Source organism: Bos indicus x Bos taurus, chromosome 11 (genome assembly GCF_003369695.1).
Source record: "Bos indicus x Bos taurus breed Angus x Brahman F1 hybrid chromosome 11, Bos_hybrid_MaternalHap_v2.0, whole genome shotgun sequence".
NCBI classification, from domain to species: domain Eukaryota; kingdom Metazoa; phylum Chordata; class Mammalia; order Artiodactyla; family Bovidae; genus Bos; species Bos indicus x Bos taurus.
The window spans coordinates 104,515,024-104,534,130 of record NC_040086.1 but is presented as its reverse complement, the minus strand read 5'-3'; the positions used below and the strand labels follow the sequence as shown (position 1 = coordinate 104,534,130).

General features: G+C 57.8%; 1 protein-coding gene across 2 annotated transcripts in view; it reads right to left on the bottom strand.

The window, feature by feature from the left end:
• Positions 1 to 9,300: 9,300 nt before the first annotated feature.
• Positions 9,301 to 19,107, bottom strand: part of COL5A1 (collagen type V alpha 1 chain) — a 149,110-nt gene continuing 139,303 nt past the window's right edge. For both annotated transcript variants that reach the window (XM_027556854.1, XM_027556853.1), the window contains exons 65-66: positions 17,323 to 17,556; positions 9,301 to 11,890 (exon numbers count right to left, since the gene is read on the bottom strand). In XM_027556854.1, the coding sequence (XP_027412655.1) occupies positions 11,744 to 11,890; positions 17,323 to 17,556 (381 nt within the window). In that variant the 3' untranslated portion in view covers positions 9,301 to 11,743. The remainder of the gene's footprint in view (positions 11,891 to 17,322; positions 17,557 to 19,107) is intronic.

Here is a 19,107-nt window from a genome sequence, read left to right as displayed (position 1 = left end):
CTCTCGTGGGATCCCGAGGTAGCTCCCATTCAGGTCCGATGGGTGACCGTCATGCCACCAGCCCCCTAGCACCACATCACACCATTTCCAGAAGTCTGTCATTGTCTTTGGTGGAGAAGGTGCTGTAGTTGTGAGTCGGGGAATCATCTGCTCAGAAGGAGAAGTAGCCTGATTGGCGCCCAGGATTAGGAGGTCCCGGATGCTGGTCCTGGTCAGGGCTGCCCTGTCCGGCTGTGCATGTTGGGCACTGCACACCACCAAGGGATGCTACTCACGTGGCCCCAGGGAGCTCCCTCTGCGGATGCAGTGGTCCTGCTATTCCCTCGTCCGGTCTGCTCCTCCCAGCTAACAGGCATCCTCTTGCCTGGGGGAGCGTGGCCCTCCCCGCCCAAGAACTCTCATTCCACAAGAGAGCGCTCCAATAATAAGAACGGGAACGGAACCTTCAGGGAAATGGGCTGAATGGTCATCCTTCTCCATATTCACCAACAATAGTAGTTGACAAAAAAACCACAGCTTGCTGGACCCTGTGCTGGGTCACGCCAGCCTCGTGGGCACGCTCAGGTGTTCATGGTGTCACGTTACTGTGTGAATGAAGAAACCGGTGAGGTTAGGTCACCACCAATGTCCGTGGAAGACGCAGAGCCGGGACGCTGGCACGGTCTCTGCTTCCCCGGGCCCGAGCTGAAGCCCCGGCCGCCGCAGAGCCCCGTGCAGACTCTCACCCGCTCTGCCCTCCACAGAGGCTCCCAGGACCAGCTTGCGCTTCTCTCCCTGGGGCCCTGCGGCTCCGGGCAGCCATGGGCAGCCTTGGAGAATAGAGCTCGTCGGAGCCCTGCAGACCCCCGGCTTCACCTTTGCAGAGAAGACAGAGTACAGGGAAAGGCTCATCCTGGGCCTGAGGGCCTAGCGTAGGCCTGCCCGCGCCAAGAGCGTCCGCCGCACACTTTGTCTGAGTGTGTGTGGACCTCCGGCCTCCTCTGCCGGGATGAACTGAGAGCCAGTCTTCCCTGTTGGTGGAGCCCTCTCCCACCAGGAGGGGCTGGCAACTGAGTTCCTCCTGGAGGGAGTTCAGAGGACGCCGCCCCTGTATTTCCTGGTTTTCAAGAGCCTCTTGAGAGTCTCTCAGACTGCAAGGAGATCAAACCAGTCAACCCTAGAGGAAATCAACTCTGAATTTTCATTGGAAAGACGGATGCTGCAGCTGAAGTTCCAATACTTTGGCCACCTGAGGTGAAAATCTGACCCATTGGAAGAGACCCTGATGCTGGGAAAGATTGAGGGCAGGAGGAGAAGGGGACGACAGAGGATGAGATGGTTGGATGGGATCACCGACTCAGTGGACATGAGTTTGAGCAGGCTCCGGGAGGACAGGGGGGCCTGCTCCACTGAAGTCCATGGGGTCACAAAGCATCAGGCACACTGAGCGACACCAACCACCAAGCATCCACTGCTCAGAACAATCAGTCCACCCAAGTGGCCGGCCGTGGGGGTGTGGGCTGCTGCCGGGATGTAAGCTTTCAAGAGCAGGAGACGCCAGACTCCATCCATCGTGGGCCGGGCTCGGGGGAGAGGCGGCCTCCCTGGCGATGTGCAGACGGAACAGGAGGGAGAGACCTGTTGAGCTGGGGCCAGAAGGAAGCCCTTTGGCACCGGAAGGGGGGCGCTTGGCACCCGCGCTGTGTGGGCGGGGGTTGCTCTCAGGCTGGGCTGAACTTTTCACCGGGCACAGACGGGGCAAGAGGCTGGTGCTCACAGTGTTAACATTTTAGCGTAAAGAATCTGGCCTTGGGCTTTCCTCGTGGCTCAATGGCTAAGAATCTGCAGCTAACGTAGGGGACACCAGTTCGATCCTTGGTCCAGGAAGATCCCACCTGCCGTGGAGCAGCTGAGGCCATGCGGCGCAACTGCTGAGCCTGCCAGAGACAATGGCTGAAGCCTGCGCACCCAGAGCCCACGCCCCGTAACCAGGGAGGCTGCCGCACGGGAGCCTGCGCACCCAGAGCCCGCGCCCCGTACTTAACCAGAGAGGCCACCGCACGGGAGCCTGCGCATTGCAACTAGAGAGGAGTCCCCGCTGCTGCAACTAGAGAGGAGTCCCCACGACAACGAAGACTCAGTTCAGCCCAAAGTTTACATAAATAAATAAATCTTTGAAAGAAAGGAATTCACGCGGCATTTGATGTTTGGAGTAGCAGCTTTGTGAAAGTCGCTCAGTCGTGTCTGACTCTTTGTGACCCCAGGGACTATACAGTCCATGGAGTTCTCCAGGCCAGAATACTGGAGTGGGTAGCCTTTCCCTTCTCCAGGGATCTTCCCAACCCAGAGACTGAACCCAGGTCTCCTGCATTGCGGCAGATTCTTCACCAACTCAGCTATGAGGGCAGCCCTTCAGGGAAGTACCAGTTTTAGTTAAGAGAATCTGGCCTGTTAAAATAACAACCTGATAATTCAGCTGAAAACGTGACCTTGAATAACAGAACGAGTTAGTGATTTTATGGGGAAATATTGCTGTTTGGTTTATTGTTTATAGTTGAGAGTTAAGAGGCCTCTAAATTCATCACATTGGTATGTGTCCATTAGTAGATCCCTAAAAATTAGCTTCTACTCAGAAGGTTTCGTTAAAGGCAGACAACTGAAACGCGAGAGCACAGATGTGAATTGGTTCATTTTGAAAATGCAATTAAAACATTGAAAGCTGTTAACTGAGTCAGTCAGTGGAACAGGAATCACTCACAGGTCCCGTAAAGGAAGAAATTCCAATGTGCCTTTTTACATATAGAATGAGGTTGATACATTCAACTTAAAAGCTGAAGGAATTGCTGGACTTTAAAATGTATAATTTTAGTAAATTGAACAAATTGCATTTGAATTAATTTAAAAAGACAGTTGCACACGGAGTAATCTTCTCTGTGCCAGAAAGGGAACAAGAGTCAGCCATGATGCATCAGAGAGGAGAGAGATCCACACGGCGAGGATCAGGCCTGGCTCCACTGGGGTGCCTTGGACAGCATCTCTCGGAAGGGATGGAAAATGGAGATGCAGAGAAGGAAAGACACTGCCTGGGGCACACAGCCTGCCAGTGGGGAGCCAGGACTAGAGCTCTGCTCCGGAGGTCGGTGGGATGCTGGCGCCCCGCCCTCCCTCCCCCTTCCTGACTCTCCCACCCCGCCCTCCGGCTTCCAGTACACATCCCCACCCCTGCAGTGAGGGTTTGCAAACCTGTGCTTGGGCTCTTGCTGCAGGGCACGCTTTCCTGCTCAGCCCTCATCTCTAACGGTCCCCGCACAGAAATTAGACAATCACTAATGGCAACCCACTCCAGTGTTCTTGCCTGGAGAATCCCAGGGACGGGGGAGCCTGGTAGGCTGCTGTCTATGGGGTCGGTCGCACAGAGTCGGACACCACGGAATCGACTTAGCAGCAGCAGTTCTGCGAGGTTCCCCACAGGAGCTGAAAGGCCGCTCAGGCCACAAGCGAAGGATCAACCCAGGATGATGGTCGAAACGGGAAGTCCTGTCACTGGCCGCCTTGCACATGGGTGAGTCCTGCTCCCGAATTTCAGAACTCACCGCTGCTGCTCCATAAGCACGCCCTGGGCCAGCACACTGGGATTCCACTTCCTGTTTGGCCTCTCCAGCAAGAGGAAGCACTGAGGCCGAAGCTCCAAGCCTCCAACCACCTGATGTGAAGAGCTGACTCACTGGAAAAGACCCTGATGCTGGGAAAGACTGAGGACAGGAGGAGAGGGGACGGCAGAGGATGAGATGGATGGATGGCATCACCGACTCGATGGACATGAGTTTGAGCAAGCTCCGGGAGTTGGTGATGGACAGGGAAGCCTGGCATGCTGCAGTCCACGGGGCCGCAAAGAGTCGGACACGACTGAGCAACAACCATCAGGAGAGAAAGGGGTGTTTAGTGAATACCTGCTGCGCACCAGGGGCTGGTCTGGGCCCCATGACGCAGAGGGAAGCAGAGACGGTCCCTGCACACTGGGAGCCTGCGCTGTCAGGGGAGACTGAAAAATTAAGTAGACAAACAACTACACAATACTAACACAGGGTGAGCTCTGATACAACGTGAAAGCCGCGTGCGCCACCAAGGAGACATGAGCTGAAGAACTTCCTTCCGTGTTCCTGGTTACAGGATCTGCTTGGCAACAAATAAGCCTTCTTCAGTTTTTCACATTCTTTTTCCATCGTAGGTTATTATAAGATACTGATACAGTTCCCTATGATTTTCAGTAGCACGTTGCTGTTCATCTGTCTTATATATAATAGCTTGTATCTGCTAATCCCCAGCTCCTACTCTATCCCCCCACTTCCCCTTTGGGAACCATAAATTTGTCGTCTGTATCTGTGAGTCTGTTTCTTTTTGTAAACAGGTTCATTTGTATCATTTTTTAGATTTCACCTATACTGCTACTGCTGAGTCGCTTCAGTCGTGTCCGACTCCGTGCGACCCCATAGACGGCAGCCCACCAGGCTCTGCCGTCCCTGGGATTCTCCAGGCAAGAACACTGGAGTGAGTTGCCATTTCCTTCTCCAATAAAGGGATATCAAATTAGTCTTTTTCTGGCCTACTTATTTAAGTGATAATCTCGAGGTCTATCCATGTTGCAGCAAATGGCAGTTTTCATTCTTCTTCATGGCTGAGTGGTATTCTATCGATACATGTACCACATCCTCTTCATCCATTCGCCTGTCGATGGACATCTAAGCCCCTGCTCTGTCCTGGCTGCTGTAAACAGTGCTGCCGTGAGCCCTGGGCCGCGTGCGTCCTTGTGGGTCACGGCTCTCTCCAGATATATGCCCAGGAGTGGAATTGCCGGATCCTATGGTGGCTCTGTTTCCAGCTTCTTAAGGAGCGTTCATACTGTTCTCCATAGTGGCTGCAGATGTACCTTCTCACCCGTGTGTAGGAGGCTCCCTTTTCTCCACACCCTCTCCAGCATTTACTGTTTGTAGATTTTCAAATGATGGCCATTCTGACCGGTGTGAGGGGATACCTCACTGTAGTTTTGACTTTTCTGATAATTAGCAACAATGAACACTGGTTTTTAAACGTGCCTATTGGTCATCTGTATGTCTTCTCTGTATGTCTTCTTTATCCAATGAATATTTTATTTCATATATAGCCATCTTTATTTCTAACATTTACAGTTTGTTCATGCTTTAGTTTTCTTCTCTCTCTTGAAACGTCCCATTTCTTTTCTCATTATGCGCACCTTTTCTCGTGTGTTATTTAACCCATGTATCCTGCTCATTATGCGCACCTTTTCTCGTGTATTATTTAACCCATGTATCCTGCTCATTTCGAAGTCCTTCCCTGTAACCCTGGAGGCTCCTGCTCATGTGTTCCTACCTAGTTCCCCACTTGACTATGGGTCGTGCTTTCCTTTCTCACGTGTTGAGTGAGTCTTGATTCTGAACCAGACGGACACTGAGTCCCAGAGTCTGCATTCTGAGCTCCCTCAGAAGCAAACTGAGCTTGGTACTGGTAGGCAGGTGGGTGGGATCACCTGAGCCTGGGGATCTTGGCTCTAGGCCTGTTATGGTGGCTCTATTTTGCCCTCAATCCCAGGACAAGCTTCGGGCCTGGGGTACTGTCCTTTTACTTAAGGGTTGGGCTCCCTGGGGGAAGCCTGAGGTGTTTATCAAATCCATCCAAAATAATGGGAGTCGAACTCAAACTGCCTCCGACCCCAGGCAGTGCTGACGCCTCCACTCAGCTGTGTGGGCTCCCAGCTGGCCCCCCGCCCAGCAGCGCGTCTTGACCATCTCCCCCCACGCACGTTCAGATCGACCATCGGCAGGGACAGGAGAGGGTTCGCAGCAGTCCCGGGGGCTTTCACAACGTGGCTTCCTGTGTTCAGGAGGTTCCACCCCCTGCCCAGCTGGTAGCCTAGACTTTTCCCCAAGTCCCCCGCCCAGTGAGACAGCCTCTGCTTGAGAGACGCTCCTCTGCACCCCGTGGACCAGAGGGCCCGCAGGAGGAGGCCAGGGTGACTGTCCACCTCAGCCCACGTCCAGCTCCCATCTGCTTTTTGTCCCTCTCCATTGTCTTCCAATAACTGTATCTTCACAGACAACTCTAGACTTTACTGGCAGGAGGGTGGGTGCAGTGAAAGCCGTCTTCCAACAATCAGACCCAAGATGCCTGGAGGGTAAGTTGTTTTAAGCTCTTCGTCCCTCAGTGACTCTCAGGAAAGGTGACATTTGAGCAGGGAGCTGAGAGGCATGGGCGGGATACGCGGTGTTCCAGGTGGGAGTCTTACGGCAAGAGGATGAGACCCTGGTGGATTTGAGCAAAAGCCAGGAGGCCGGGTGCCTGAGAAAGTAATTGCTGGTAGGAGACGAGCAGGAAGGCCGACATCAGCCCTGCAGCGCCGGGATGTCGGCGCCCGGCACCCCCTCCTTGACTAACACTCTTTCTTCCGCTGAATAAAGCACCTTCTCCGGTCTCTGCCTGGCAGGTCTTCTTCCATACCACAGCGTCGGGTCCACGTCTCTCGAACTCAGCCCCGATCTCATCAGTCTCCTGCTCCCCAAACCCTTCCCTGAACGCCTGATCCTGGCTCCAAGACAGACTGTCCACCCTGCAGAGCGCTCAGAGCCGCCATCACCTCTGAGCCAGGCCCTCATCCTCATTGTCTTTGTTGTTCATCTGGCCAACGCGGGGATGCTCTCATCGCCGCACGTGGCGGGCGCGTCACTGCTTACAGTGGCCGTGAGCTGGGCGCCTGCAGACCTCTGCTCATCGGGGCATCTCATTCTCTTCCGCCTGAGCCCCCGTCACGTCCTCTCAGAGGGAACGTGAAACTCAGACATCCCCCATCTGTGGTCATCCCACTGGGGCTGCAGGCGGGAGAGGAAGACCCCTCCTCCCTTGACAAGTGGTCGAAGAGGTGAAACCGACATGACACCACCCTCGTCACCTCCACCCACCAGAGGGGCCCTGCACATGTTCCTGCCTCCTCAGGCTCTGTCTTTCTGCACCAAATGCCACTCGGACTCAAGGTGTCAAGCTGATTTCTGCCAAAGGATCACTAATAAGAAGAAACACCTCTGAAGGCTTAAAAACTTGAATTTTAAAGAGATGCATTTTATACAGAAGGACCACACTTCTCTACTGGGGAATTTTAGCATCAGAGGAGTTGGGGGTGGAGGGGGTGTGGGTATATGCTTCAGCCTTTGTAAAATCCAGTAAAACCCAGTATGCAGCAGGCACCTGCCTCTCCGGTAGCCAGGCTGTGTGGGGGATGAGACTATGTAAGCTACCAGCGCTAATCCCTGTGTGTTCCAAGTAGCAGCAGGACGCCTGGGGATTTTCAGAACTGCAGGTCTTCGGCAGCCTCCAGAGCTGCTCAATCACGTGCAGGAGGGAGGGACAGGAACCTGCTTTAACAAACCTTCCAGCTGACCCAGGAGCAGGCTTCGGCCAGCACTGTCCAGGGACGTCCAGGCCCTGACCCCTGACTGCACGGGCTTTCCTGGGCAAGGAAGCTCGGCACCCCACCCCCTCCTGTGACAACCCTTTCTTCCTTGACCCCAGAGCCCATCGTGTCCACAGATCTCACCTCTCCCGGGACGGGAGCAAAGTCCCGGTGAGCTGCCTCTACTCAGGTCTTCAAAAGAGCCAGTCCAGGCGTCGGCAGCTGCAGTGGGGGGCTGGCACTGAGGGGAGCGGTGCGTGAGCGAGTCCAGCTTCCCTGCTCTCATCCTTGAGGACGCACAATACTCGTCGGGCTCCAGGCCCCGGCCACACCAGCACCTGTGGGCTCTCGTCCTCCGACCCAGCCTGCAGCAGGTGCTTCCGTGAGTCAGGTCTCCGGAGGAGGGAAGAGGCGGAGACAAGCAGGGGGCCCTGCAGGGCCTCGCCCCAGAAGGGTCTCACTCGGGACGCTACCGGCTTTTAAAATATTTCACGTAATTGATTACTTTTTGGCTGTGTTCTGCCTTTGATGCTGCGCACAGGCCCTAGTTCCGGTGAGCCAGGGCCTCTCCTGTTGCAGACGACGGCTCTAGGGTGCCTGGACTTCAGTAGTGGCAGAGCGTGGGTTCAGTGGCTCCGTGGCATAGGGGGTCTTCCCGGATCAGGGATTGAACCTGTGTCTCCTGCGTTGGCAGGTGGATTCTTTGCCACCGAGCCGCCAGGGAAGCCCTCTCAGTTTCATCTTTAACCGCGGACGCTGAGAAATGGTTGCCTTTTCGCGCCCTGGAAACCCTCAAATCTGCAGACTCTGTTTCCTTTCACGCCAAATGCGGCTGAGAGCAAGCTCCCCGAGTCACTGCCGTGGTTCCGACCTTTTTCCAAGTCACATGCTCGTGAGCAGCCTGCAAGCTCTCACAGGTCACAGAGAGCAATCTGACCACACATTCTACCCCGGAGTATGGGGCGCCTTCCACCCTCCGACGGCAGTTCCTGACTTCTCTGCCCGCAGTGGGACCTGCCACCTCACACTGGCGGAAAGGAGGTGCCCACTTCCGGGCTCACGTTCCCCTCTGCCCCGGGATCGTCCAGGCTGGTGGATCTCAAACCCAAGCAAGCACCAGGACTCCCCTACCGACCTGGTCAAAACACAGATGATGGGGCCTCCCCCAAGTCATTCGGTTCAGCAGGTCTGCGCGGGGCCCGGGAATCTGCATTCCTAACAAGGGGCTGATGATTTTGCCGACGGCCCACAGACCCAGTGGCTTTGACAGTAACCACACTCCCCGACATCCACGGCTGAGACCAACAGCTGCACGTTTCTCGCTCACGCTGCAAGCTCCTGGCGGTCTGGCTGGGGACTCCCTCCTGGAACATGCTCGCTGGAGACACAGTCACTCCAGGAACACGGCTGCCGAGATGTAAGAGGGAACCACCAAGACTGCAGGAGCCACTCGCCACTTCCTCTCAGCGTCATCGGCTGTCACGAGCCCGGGGGCCAGGCAGTAGCGTCCTTCTCTGTTTAGCTGGACAGCAGAAGCGCGAGCCTGGGGACCTGGCACCCCTGCAGGGCAGCCAAGGCCTGAAGGACCAAGGATTGTGGAAACTCCCCTACTAGGCGGGAGGGCTGAGGTCTGGCCACAGCCCAAGGGCTCTCAGGGCACAGCTCTGTCTTCACAATGCCCCCTGCCACTTCTTCTGAGAAAGAGCTCCCTTGGCAGATGGTCCGGCCCATGCCTTCCTTCCACTTTCTGTGACCACGGCCAGGGTGTTGAGAGTTTCCACTGTCCTGAGATTGGGGTCACACATCGATTTAATGCAGGGGAAGGCCCTGGTCACACTTAAGAAGACAGCCGATCACATCTGTTTACGGTGGAAACAGTCATCTTGATTTATTGAAAAACTATTACAATTATTCCTCTGTTACACAGGTTTAAAATATTTTAAAATACTCTTTCCTGGGCATTACAGTGGAAACGTATGAACACGTCTATTGGGTTTTCGGGAAATGTACAATATGTCGCTTGACATTCTATTTTAAAGGGCCTGATGTCCTAGAATGTTTACTATAGGTTTTCTTTTGACCATTTTCCTTTTCTCTTCAATCAACATCTGTCCAATTATATAGATGAGGGGAAAAAAATAAAATTACACCGAAAGAATTTCTGCAAATATAAGAAGTAATTTTATTGCAATATATCATAGCTAAGTGGTCTGGGGAGAATGGGACACGTTTTGACTCAGTACAAATTGCAACAGCTTTGAAGGGACCAATGGAGGAGAGATTGACAGAATGAGAGGAGAACTTGGTGGGATGAGAAATCGAAATGGAATCACATGACCTAGACAACACCCACAGGGCGCCCCGTGGCAACGATCCGATATGGCTTTTCTATCGAAGAGATGAAGGACAGGGTCATTGGCAGACGCTGGCATCCTGGGTTCGGAAGAATCTCAAAGCCAGACTTTTCTTTGGCAAGAGCAAGACTCAATTTCCAGGGGATTCGGGAAATCCTCGTGGTGGTGGTGGGGGGCGACTCCTGTGTTGCTCTGCTGTGGTTTCCTAAGCTGGAACCGCGGTCCGATGGGGCAGGGTGGGCGGAGAACAGCACCAGGGCCGGGACCCACAACTCCTCCTGAGGGGGCTGCACAGGGCCCCAGGGCCCGTCTCGCTTCTCCCATCCTGGCAGGAAAGGGCATTGCACAAGGGCAGCTTTTCACAGTAAAGGAATCACCTTTCCTGCCAGCCCAGCAAGTCCTCGCCCTCGCGCGGTGAGGAGGACCGGTACCAGACGGAGCCTGGCTGGCCCGAGCACCCGAGCACCCAAGACCCACGCCCAGCACATTTGCAGACGGAAATCCAAATTGCTTTCGTGGGGATGAGGCACAGCTGGCGGCCCGGGCGGGACTCAGAGTTCATTGCACATTTGTCTGTCTGCCGAGGCCACACGGAGGGCAGCCCCGCTGAAGGCCACGTGCTGCCTCAATTCAGTTCTTGCAAAAAAAAAAAAACAAAAAAAAAAACAATGCAGAAATTAGCACCACAAACATTCGGCAACTGAATACAATCTGCCATCGTTACACTGTGGGAGGCGTCCGCATATTGTGTGTGTGTGTCTTCGGATCACAGACGCACAGCCTAAGAGTGGTACCCCGCCTGGAGCGGCATCGCTGCTGTCTGGGAGGAGGGCAGGGCCACGGGAGGGCAGGTGGCAAAAATCTAGATGGTGGCGGTGAGAGCCAGGAGGGAGAGAGATGGGGATGGGGAACGAGGCCCAGCAGGCAGCCCCAGGGCCACCTTAAGGAGATCTTAACACGTAGCACCACAAGAGGAGTGTAAACATAAGCACCAATTTTCACTGAATTATCATCGACAGAAAATGCGGTTTCCCTGCCCTGGACATTCTCCCATCAGGCTCTGCAGGAAGAAACATGGAAAAAGGAAGCAATTAAAATTAATTTAAGCCTGCGTTTTCATCTAAGTGCATGTGGAGAAGACAGAGTGTAAAATCCTTTTTCCTTTTTCTCCCCGTTTAAAAAAAAAATCCAGAGCTAATCAAAGGCCTATCTGAAAGGGGCACGGCCACCTGCTTTGTGAATGGTACGGTGAACGCTCTCTGCCTTTGGCAAGTTCCCAATTCATCACACGTCCTGGAGAGGGCGGGGGTGTGGACTGCCTCCCGGCACACACGCCCCGGCCGTTTTTCCAACTCTCCCAGTGGGACTGCAGCGGGGTTCACAGGCATGATTGAAAGTCAGGGACACTGAACATGCATGACAATACAATACAAATATTTACTTAAAACTCACAGAAACAGAAGCACCTTTAATCCATCGCAAAGGCACACACAGGATGGCATTTGGCCTGTGAATGGATCTTGTTAAAAACGGAGGCTCTGGAGGGTGGGGTGACCTTTACAAGGCTGGCCTCGGAACAAGGTTTGAAGGTCAGGGGACAATACGCATCTTCAAGTTGAATTTTTTTTTTTTTTTTAAAAAAGGCTTGATCTCCAAATACGGCAGCCCTACCCTTCTCCGTGAAGACCATCCACGGGCTCGGTGGGGGGGCCCCGCTCCCTTCCCAGGGAGTGCGGAGTGGCCGGGACGGGGCTGCCGGAAGCAGGCGGCTGCGGGGCGTCTAGGTCATGTGATTCGGCTCCGGGGTGGGGGCGCGGACGCGGCTCTTTCCCTTTGCTCTCGTGCGGGGCGGCCCGGCGCCGTGGGAAGGGCAAGGGGCCCTCACTGTCCGGACGCCCGCAGGCGGCGCGCTGAGGTCACAAGGTTGCTCTTGGGGCCGGGCTCGCGGCTCCTAGCCCAGGAAGCAAGCCGGCCCCACTTCAAATCCAAATTTCTGTGACGCTTCACCGAAGTCGTTGAACATGATGTCGACGATGGGCACCTGCTCCACCTTGGGCGTGTCGATCTCCAGAACCGTCTTCTGATACCCTTTCTTCGTCTGCGGGGCGTGGGGCGGAGGGGAGAGGGATGGGTCAGCAAGGGGGTTCCACGTCCGCCACACCCTCCTGAGCTCCGAAACCCACCCCCAGCAGGATGACCGCTGTGGGAGTAGGCAGCTCAAGCCAGGACATCCATCCAGCCCCAACACTTGGGAGCAGGACTCAGTGTAGGGAGGCTATGCTGAGGGTCCCCAGCCCGTTGGGACCCACGCTTCCATCCCCACCAGCTGGGAGCCCCCCCATTGAGCCGCAGGGATCTGCCCCAGGGCAGCCCAGCCAGGATGAGTCAGCCCTCCCCAGCTCCAACCACTGCCTCACTCCCGTGAGCATCTGAGTTCCCGCCCAGCACCACCCTGGTGGACGTGAGCCCCACCTTCCTAGTGGGAGAGTGAACCCCCAGGGGTACAGAACTGCCCCAGGAGGGTTGGCTCCCCTACCCCACCGGCCATGGCCCCAGAATACATGAGAGCCTCCCACACCCAACCCTGAGCACCAGGACACCCGTCAGGGATGCACTGGTCCCGCCCCCGGCAGCTCCCCCAAGATGAGGGTCTGGGATCATCGCAGACGCCACCTGCCGGCCTGTTCTGGACCAGTGGTCTTCTCTGCCTCGCCTGAGACCAGGTGTGGCCTCGATGGATCCGGTCCCAGGGAGGCTGTCCCTCCACCACCCAATCCCCCACAACGCGTGACTAGTCCAGGGAGAAGGCAGCACCTCCTGGGGCCTTGACCCCCTCCAGCAGGATGGCGTGGCCACGACCCTCTCAGGGAGGCCATAACCATCACCTGGGTGACCACAAAAAGCCCCCGGAGCCCCATGTGGCCCTGGCAAGGTGGCCAGTGAGTCCAGCTGCTAGGAGGTGGCCTCCACTGTCTGGGTGGCAGGCTTCAGTATGGCCCTGGTCCCTGATTTCCCGGTGGATCGCTCCTCGGGGGAAACCTGCCTGGTGAGGACAGCCTCAGGAGGGAGCTTCACATGTCAGTCGCTCAGCAACCTCAGGCACCTTCAGGGACTGACTGTGTGCGGCCCCAGACCCGATGGGGAAGCCTTACCCCCTGGGTGACTGTGTTGGGAGGTCATTAGGTCACTGGGATGGGGCCTCATGAATGGGATTCGTGCCCTTTTAAGAAGCAGCTGGAATGCTAGCTCTTAACCCTGTGTGAGAACAAGGGGAGATGGGGCGGCCATCTGCAGCCCGGGGGAGGGCCCCTACCAGCCCGGACATGAGCCTCCAGCACCGCAAGGATGACTGTGTGCTGTTGACAAGCCCCTGGTCAGCAGTGAACTGACCAGCAGCTCAAATAGACCAGGACAGATGCCGGGCCAGAGCCAGCCCGCTAAGCTACCCCACATTCGTCAACCTCCGAAACCAAATCGGGTGACTAATATCCGCTGTTTTAGGTGCTAAATCTGGAGGGTAACTTGTTACTAGCAATGGATGACTACCGTACTTGCTGCAGCTCATTTTCCTCCACTGGAGGACGGGTAGCTGTGCTCCAAGGACGTGGAGAGGATGGGCAGAGCCTCATGGAACAGAGTTCCCGGCCCAGCCTCCATGAAGGTGCGTTTGGACTGAGCCTGGGAGCGACCTGCTCTGAGTTTCCTTCAGAATCTCCACAACCCGCAGACTCGCCTCCCCTTGGCCCTGCCTTCACAGGAAGGGAGCACCCTCAGCGGGCCAGGCTGGGACTGCTTGAACGCCAGGATCAACACTTCAGAGTCAAGCTGCGTCCTCCTGTGAGCTTGTTAGTACCGCTGGCTTCAGCCCGTCCCGGGGACAGAATTCAGGAGGCCGAGAGCGGGATGGAGAGCGGGATGCGGCATCTGCGTGGTTTAGGTGTATCTCGGGCAACTCTGACACGCGTGGGTCACGGTCATCGTCTGAGTAACACTATCTGAAGGACCTGTCCAGCGGCCAGGAGCTCAAGGGCACAGATGCCGTGGGCTCCCAGCAAACTGGCTGCGGCCCGGCCTGGGGGGAATACCAGCCCTCCACTGCCAGGGAAGGGGCTAAGGACCACCGCAGCCCTGTGGATGCTGGGAGGGACTGGCGGGCAGTGGGGTTGGACTCAGGGCCCCCAGGAGGGATGCCACCCTCGCCTCTTCACCCTCCCTTGGCTGGTCCAGCGAGGATGGTTCAGAGTCCACCCATCCCTCTACCCCAGCTCTGGCCCTGGTCTGACCACCACCCAGCAGGGGCTCGAGTGGACGGCTGCCCTGGCCTCCGATGGGCCTCTGCTGTCACGGGGAGCCGGGCAGCCCGGCTTGCCTCTCCTCCACAAAGAGGCCTTGGCGGTGCCAGTGCCTGCCTCCTCCTCCCACCAGGGACGGCAGCGTGTGCCGAGCTGGCAGATGCTTCCTCCCGGATGGATGGGGCCCCAGGGCTGCAGTTATCAGAGCGCTCAGAGGGGCCTCCGTGAGCACTGGGCTCCATCACCCATCACTCCTGAGGCATAAATAACCATCACGGGCTGGCAAAGGCCCCCCGGGGTGCACGGAGCTACATAGACCGCGGGATTTATGTGGCGGAGCTCCTGGGGCCTCCTGCCCAGTGATTCGAGCCTCTGCACTCAGTGGCCCCCCCACCAGGCTGCGCAGCTGCACCACGCCAGAGTCCAAATCCCAGTGTCTTCGGTCCTCACTACAGTGTGGACCAAGCGGGCCTCCAGGGAGGCAGGCCTCTCTGCCCCCAGCCTGCGTTCCTCGAGCCTCCGGCACAAGTGCCTGTGAGGGGTGTGACCTTTCAAGTCGTGGCTGCACTTCCGGCGGGTGGTGGCGTGGCGCGGGGTCAGCAGAGCACGGCCGCTGCAGGCCGTCCTCCAGAAGCGCCTGGCGCCCCAGCTCCGTGCTCCACCCGGCCCGGGCCTCCCCACGTCCCCTCTCCTGCCTGCCCGCTGAGCCCGTTTTCCCCATCAGCTGGGTTACTCTCTTTAGACACGACCTCTCCACCTTCTCAAAGACAGACTCTTTCCAGGAGTAAAAACATCAAGGGCCGAATGCAGATATTTCCATGATGCCAAGTCTTGCTTCTGTGCCTGCGGTGCCCGGAGGACCGGCATGGAGCATGGCAATGATCGCCAGGGTTCCTGGAGTCACAGCAGCCGGCTGCATCTGTGTTTCTCTCAAGGAGCAGCTCAGGGCCTGGATCTCACTTGGGCCTCGGGGTCGGGGTGCCTGGGCGGCAGGGCTGGCTTCAGTGGGCGGAGATGAGGAGCTGGCTCCTTCTGACCTTCTCTGTGACTCGGAACCTGTGACTGTCCATCCTGAAGCATGGTGGCCCCCTGCCGGGCACTCTTGTCCCCAGAGGGGCGCGTGGCAATGCCACCTGCCCCTTCACCCCAGACACATTTTCCCAGCATCCTTTCAGGGAACGGCCCCTCTTCTGGAAAACCAGTCTCCGCTCTTTACCAGGTGACGCATATGGGCCAACCAGAGTGCTTCCCTTTCTGCCAGGGGAGCCGGGGAGCTCAGCCCCACTGCAGGCTCTGCCCCAGGGCTGACGCTCCTCCCCAAGTCCTCATTTCTCCTCCTCCTCCACCTGACTGCCTCACCCTCGGGAGCCCGAGCTGCCCCAAAATAGGAAGGGCGATGATTCTGGGCTCACGGCGGCTGAGCGTGGCTCAGTGCTCCTCCGGCACATTCCTCCCGGAGCAGCCCTGTGAAACAGTGCTGTTCTTGTCTTCCTTTGTAGGAGGCAGACGCCAGACAGGATTTTAGTTGGTGCCTCATGACCTCTGGAAGCAGCTTGGGGTTTGCGTCAGGAACGTGAGCAGATGCTGGACGACCAGGGCTTCCGGAGCTTTGGGTCCTTTTTCCCGGGGTATCCTGCATCCCTTGACCTCAGGGAGGGACCCGCTCTGCACAGGCCACGGTGAGGTCCAAAGGACCGACCCACACCAAGGCCAGGGGCCAGGGCATCTGGGTGGGGGCGGCTGCCCTGCGGGGCACCCTGGCCCCATGCCTGCCCTGCACACACTCACCTCTAATCCCCAACGAACCCTGGGGGTTGTAACTAGATCCTTTTTTGGGAAGAAGGACTGGAGGTCCCACAGCCGAATGGCCCAGGCCAGTCCCAGCAGAGCAGCCAGGGGAGGAGGCAAGATGTGAGCCTGGTTCCACCTGAGTCCTGCTCTTAGCAATGGGTCAGCACCTGCCTTCCTGCCGGCCCGCTGGGCTCATCCCAGACGCCCCAGGCTGGCCAGGTGGCCAGTCTACCTTGACGGACCTTAGGGAGAACCCTCAGATCCCACATGCCCCTACAGCATGGGACGCGAATGCAAAGGCAGGAGCAGTGGCTGCTCGCAAGCAGGCAGAGGCAGCTTTGTGCCCGGGATGCCTGCCCCCAGCTGGGGACGCTTCTGACCAGCTCTGACACACGCCCTGGCCGCTCTGTTCAACAAGAGGGTTGGAGCCAAGTGTAAAAACCTCCAGAACCAAGAAGAACCAGAATGGATGCAGATGGTTTACTCCATGTGGAAATCCATGGGAAGGGCCCCAACTGGGATTGGGTCCTAGGATGGAGGGAAGGGCTTCCTGACCATAAGATGGGAGGCTGGAGCCTTCCAGAGGAGGGTGTCCACAGAGGCTGGCACCATGCAGCGGGCCCTGGACACCCAGCAGGGCAGAGCCTACACTAGCCAAGTCCCCCGAGGGAGCCAGGCCGGGGACCTCGGGCAGGGTCTCTGGAAGCAGGTGGTGAGAGGTCAGGGGTCAGACGTCAGAGGCGGCAGTATAGACCAGCAGGATGGTGATTTCTGGTGACCCCCCCGACCTCCAGCCTCGGACAGGCCACACGGGAGGGCCATCTGAGGGTTTTACCAGGACTGGGCCCCGTGCACGGCTGCGCTAAACGTCTCTCAGGATCCCAGGACAGAAGGACCCAGCTCAGTTCTAGGGGCTGACTCTCACTCTGGGGGCACATGTAGGGGTGCAGGGGGGCAAGCACAGGTCCAAGGAGTGAAGGCAGCCCAGCCCTGGGCGGCCTCTCGGGCCTGAGCAGAGCATCCTTCCTAGAGGGCGGCACGGGGTCCAGGGAGCGGACCCAGTGTGGGCTGGGGATGTCACGAGTGGGCAGTTCCACTGCCTGCTGTCTGCAGACATCTCCCAGGATGGCCATGTTCTCAGGGGCTCAGCCTCAGCTCCGGCCAGTCCCCAAAAGTGGAGGTGTCTCAACTTCCAAATCGGATCAAGAGCCCTTCACGGCATCCCAGGCTTCAGGGACCCGGGCTCGGACTCTCCAACCCCAGCACCTCAGGAAGGTCTGGCTGTGGGCTATGGAATTCCACGTCCACTAGCCATGGCCAGCCCTCACTGCACCCAGTGCCCATCACATGGCAGGTGCCCAGGAAACTCATGTCAAGCAAATGACTGCACCGTACGAGATGCGTCCGGCCTTGCCCCGCCCCGCCCCGCCTGAGCGCAGACACTCACGGCGCAGCCGTCCACCAGGGCGCGGATGTAGGGGCTGTTGTCATATGACATCTCCTCGTCGTTGGAGCCCAGGAAGCGCATGGCCTTGTCATAGCTGCCCGTGGCGGCATCCTGCCAGGCCACCGACTGGTAGCAGTTGTAGGTGATGTTCTGGTGGGCGGAGGCGCTGAGCAGCCGCAGGAAGGTCATCTGGACGACGCCCACGGGGTTGCCCTCGGCGTCCACATAGGAGAGCTGCAGGGCGACAGGACGGGGGCTCAGCGGGGTGGGAACACGTGGCCGCCCAAGGCCCCTCGTCCACATGGGCAGGCTTGGGAGCTTCAGCCCTGAGCTGTCTCCTCTGGAGTGTGGGCCATGCCAAGGGCCCCACCTGGAAAGGAGCCACACACCTGGGCCCCCAGGCCAGCACTCACTGGCTCTCTGGGGGGTTCCCTGGAACACAGTGAACCCCACCTCATTTCCTTCAAGGACCCAAGTAACCCACCCACTCCTTCTTGCCTGGCTGGTCCCTACTCAGCCTCCGGGGCCTGACTCATATGCTTCCTCTTCCAGGAAGCCTGCCTGGGTTAGATGTCCTCGCCCAGCGTGGCCTGGCTCAGTGTCCGTCTCTCCTAATGGCTGTAGGGCCCTCCGTACCAGCACTGGACTGCTGTGTTGGGGTCCCTGGGGCCTGGTCTCTGGCCCTCCTTGGACCGAGAGTACCCGGAGCACAGGAGCTTGGCGTGCACATCCTGTCTCTGTGCCCTGAGGCAGCATAACGAAGGTGCTCACTAGATGATGCTGACCACTGGCTGGTCGCCATGATGTACAAAGACCTGACCGGGGCCGTGAGAACTGGACACAGAAAGGGCAGGAGGCCTTGGAGAGGGACGGGCCGGTTGGGCGTGAGATATGTGGTGCTTGGCCAGCAGACGGGAGGGCCAGCCTGTGAGAGGGTCACGGGCCATATGGCCAAGAGCCAGAGGCCTGGAGGGACTGGGCACTTCTCTGAGCACAGGGGGAAGGCCTCTGCTGACCCCTCCCCGGGCGTGGACCCAGGGGAGAGCACAGCCAGTGTGGAGGCCTAGGGGTCAAGGGGTCAGCCTTGCCCACGTGAGCGGGCAGCCTGAAGTCGGGGCGAGACACCCAAGAGAGAGGGCAGGCTGGTTCCCAAGTGACTCCTTGGTGTCACGGGCTGGGAGCTCAGTGGGCCGGTGCCGGGCGCCCTGAGGGACAGATCAGCTTCTGCACCTTCTCAATAGCGGCTCTGTGAGCTGCTGTGCCCGGCAGGGGTCGGGGTTTCCAAATCCCTGGGATGAGGCAGGTCTCTCCTCCCCTAAAGGCCCTCCTCTCGGACCCAGCAGAGCGAGCTCGGCCCGTCCTGGGTCCCCATCCGACAGGGGCGGGCTAACATCAGGGCCTGACACCCCAGGTCCTCCTGACACACAGGTGCTCCACCGCTGCTCTGGCTCAGACCCCGGCGCCTGGCTCAGCCAGGCAAGCGCACTGGCTGCCCCCAAGCACACAGAGGCAGCTTGGTGCCCGGGATGCCTGCCCCCGGTCGGGGATGCCTGTGACCAGCTCTGACACACGTCCTGGCCATTCTGTTCGATAAGAGGGTTAGAGCCAAGTGTAAATCCTCAGGAACCAAGAAGAGCCAGAAAGGATTACAGACGGTCTACTCTATGTGGAAATCCACAGGAAGGGCCCCAAACACCCGTGCTGATCACATGAGGGGCACTTGAAGTCACTACTGTCCTTGTATTTAGAGATCTCTGTGTGAGGATGGCTGATGGCGGCGAGCCA